The sequence below is a fragment of the Chiloscyllium plagiosum genome, unplaced genomic scaffold (assembly GCF_004010195.1).
Source record: "Chiloscyllium plagiosum isolate BGI_BamShark_2017 unplaced genomic scaffold, ASM401019v2 scaf_96639, whole genome shotgun sequence".
Classification (NCBI taxonomy): Eukaryota; Metazoa; Chordata; class Chondrichthyes; order Orectolobiformes; family Hemiscylliidae; genus Chiloscyllium; species Chiloscyllium plagiosum.
In genome coordinates this window covers 1-1,093 of record NW_025125893.1, presented here as the reverse complement: position 1 = coordinate 1,093, position 1,093 = coordinate 1, and the positions used below count along the sequence as shown (strand labels likewise).

At 62.1% G+C, this 1,093-nt stretch overlaps 1 protein-coding gene across 1 annotated transcript; it reads left to right on the top strand.

Annotated features, from left to right (window-relative positions):
* Positions 1-265: 265 nt before the first annotated feature.
* mblac1 (metallo-beta-lactamase domain containing 1) lies at positions 266-1,087 on the top strand. Its single transcript, XM_043684167.1, has one exon. The coding sequence runs from the start codon at positions 358-360 to the stop codon at positions 1,075-1,077; it is 720 nt and encodes a 239-aa protein (XP_043540102.1). The 5' UTR covers positions 266-357; the 3' UTR covers positions 1,078-1,087.
* The last annotated feature ends 6 nt before the right edge of the window (positions 1,088-1,093 follow it).

The window sequence follows — 1,093 nt, the reverse complement described above, 5'->3', positions numbered from 1 at the left end:
GTGTGAGTGTCTGTGTGTGAGTGTCTGTGTGTGTGTGTCTGTGTGAGTGTCTGTGTGTGTGTGTGTGTCTGTGTGTGTGTGTCCCTGCATTACGTTTCTACGCGGTCTCAGGTTTCCACGGTAGCACCAAAGGCTCGATAAAGGCCCGCGGTTCTGGTGGACACTTGGCTATCTAGAATGTTTGATCAATTCCGGCAGGCTCCTGGGGCTGAGCAGTTTAAAACGTTCGACGTACGTTCAAAGGCGAAAGTGTTCGGCCTTCAGAGCGCTGAGTTTATTTTCGTTCCTTCTTGTCTTCCAGCCCCCCCGATTGGCGTCGGACACAGGCCCGGTTCCTGAGGGTTTCTCCTCATCACCATGAGCACGGCGTCGACAATACGGACTCAGCCCCTCGGCGCCTTGACCATTCCGGGGGACCCGTACTCGGTGTTTGTGCTGAAGGAGGGCTACGCCTACACGGACGGTGACGGTAACACCAGAGCGGACGGCACAATAACGCTGCTGAAGGGGAGCCATGTGGTTTTGGTGGACACCGGCAACCCCTGGGACAGGGACCACCTCCTACAGAGCTTGGGGGCCCACGGCCTGGAGCCTGAGGATGTCTCGCTGGTGGTCTGCACCCACGGCCACTCGGACCACGTCGGCAACCTCAACCTGTTCCCCGAGGCCACCATCGTGGTTTCTCACGACGTCTGCCGACGAGGGGACGTCTACCTCAGCCAGGGCCTGGCCTCAGGCCTCCCGTATCGGGTGGATGACTGGGTGGAGGTGTTCCCCACGCCTGGGCACTGCGCCGGCGACGTGAGCGTCCTGGTGAGGGGCACGCGGGAGGGCGCGGTGGTGGTGGCTGGGGACCTGTTCGAGAGGGAGGGTGACGACGGGGCTTGGCAGCTCCTGAGTGAAGCCCCCGCGCTCCAGGCCGAGCACCGCGGGAGAGTGCTGGAGATGGCCAGCGTCATCATCCCAGGGCACGGGCCGCCCTTCCGGGTCATAAAGGACAGGTCAGCCTGCTCCACTGTGACCCCCAGCCCCAGCCACACCCACACCCACACCCACACCAGCACCGGCTTTGGTTAACCCTTCACCTCCCGCT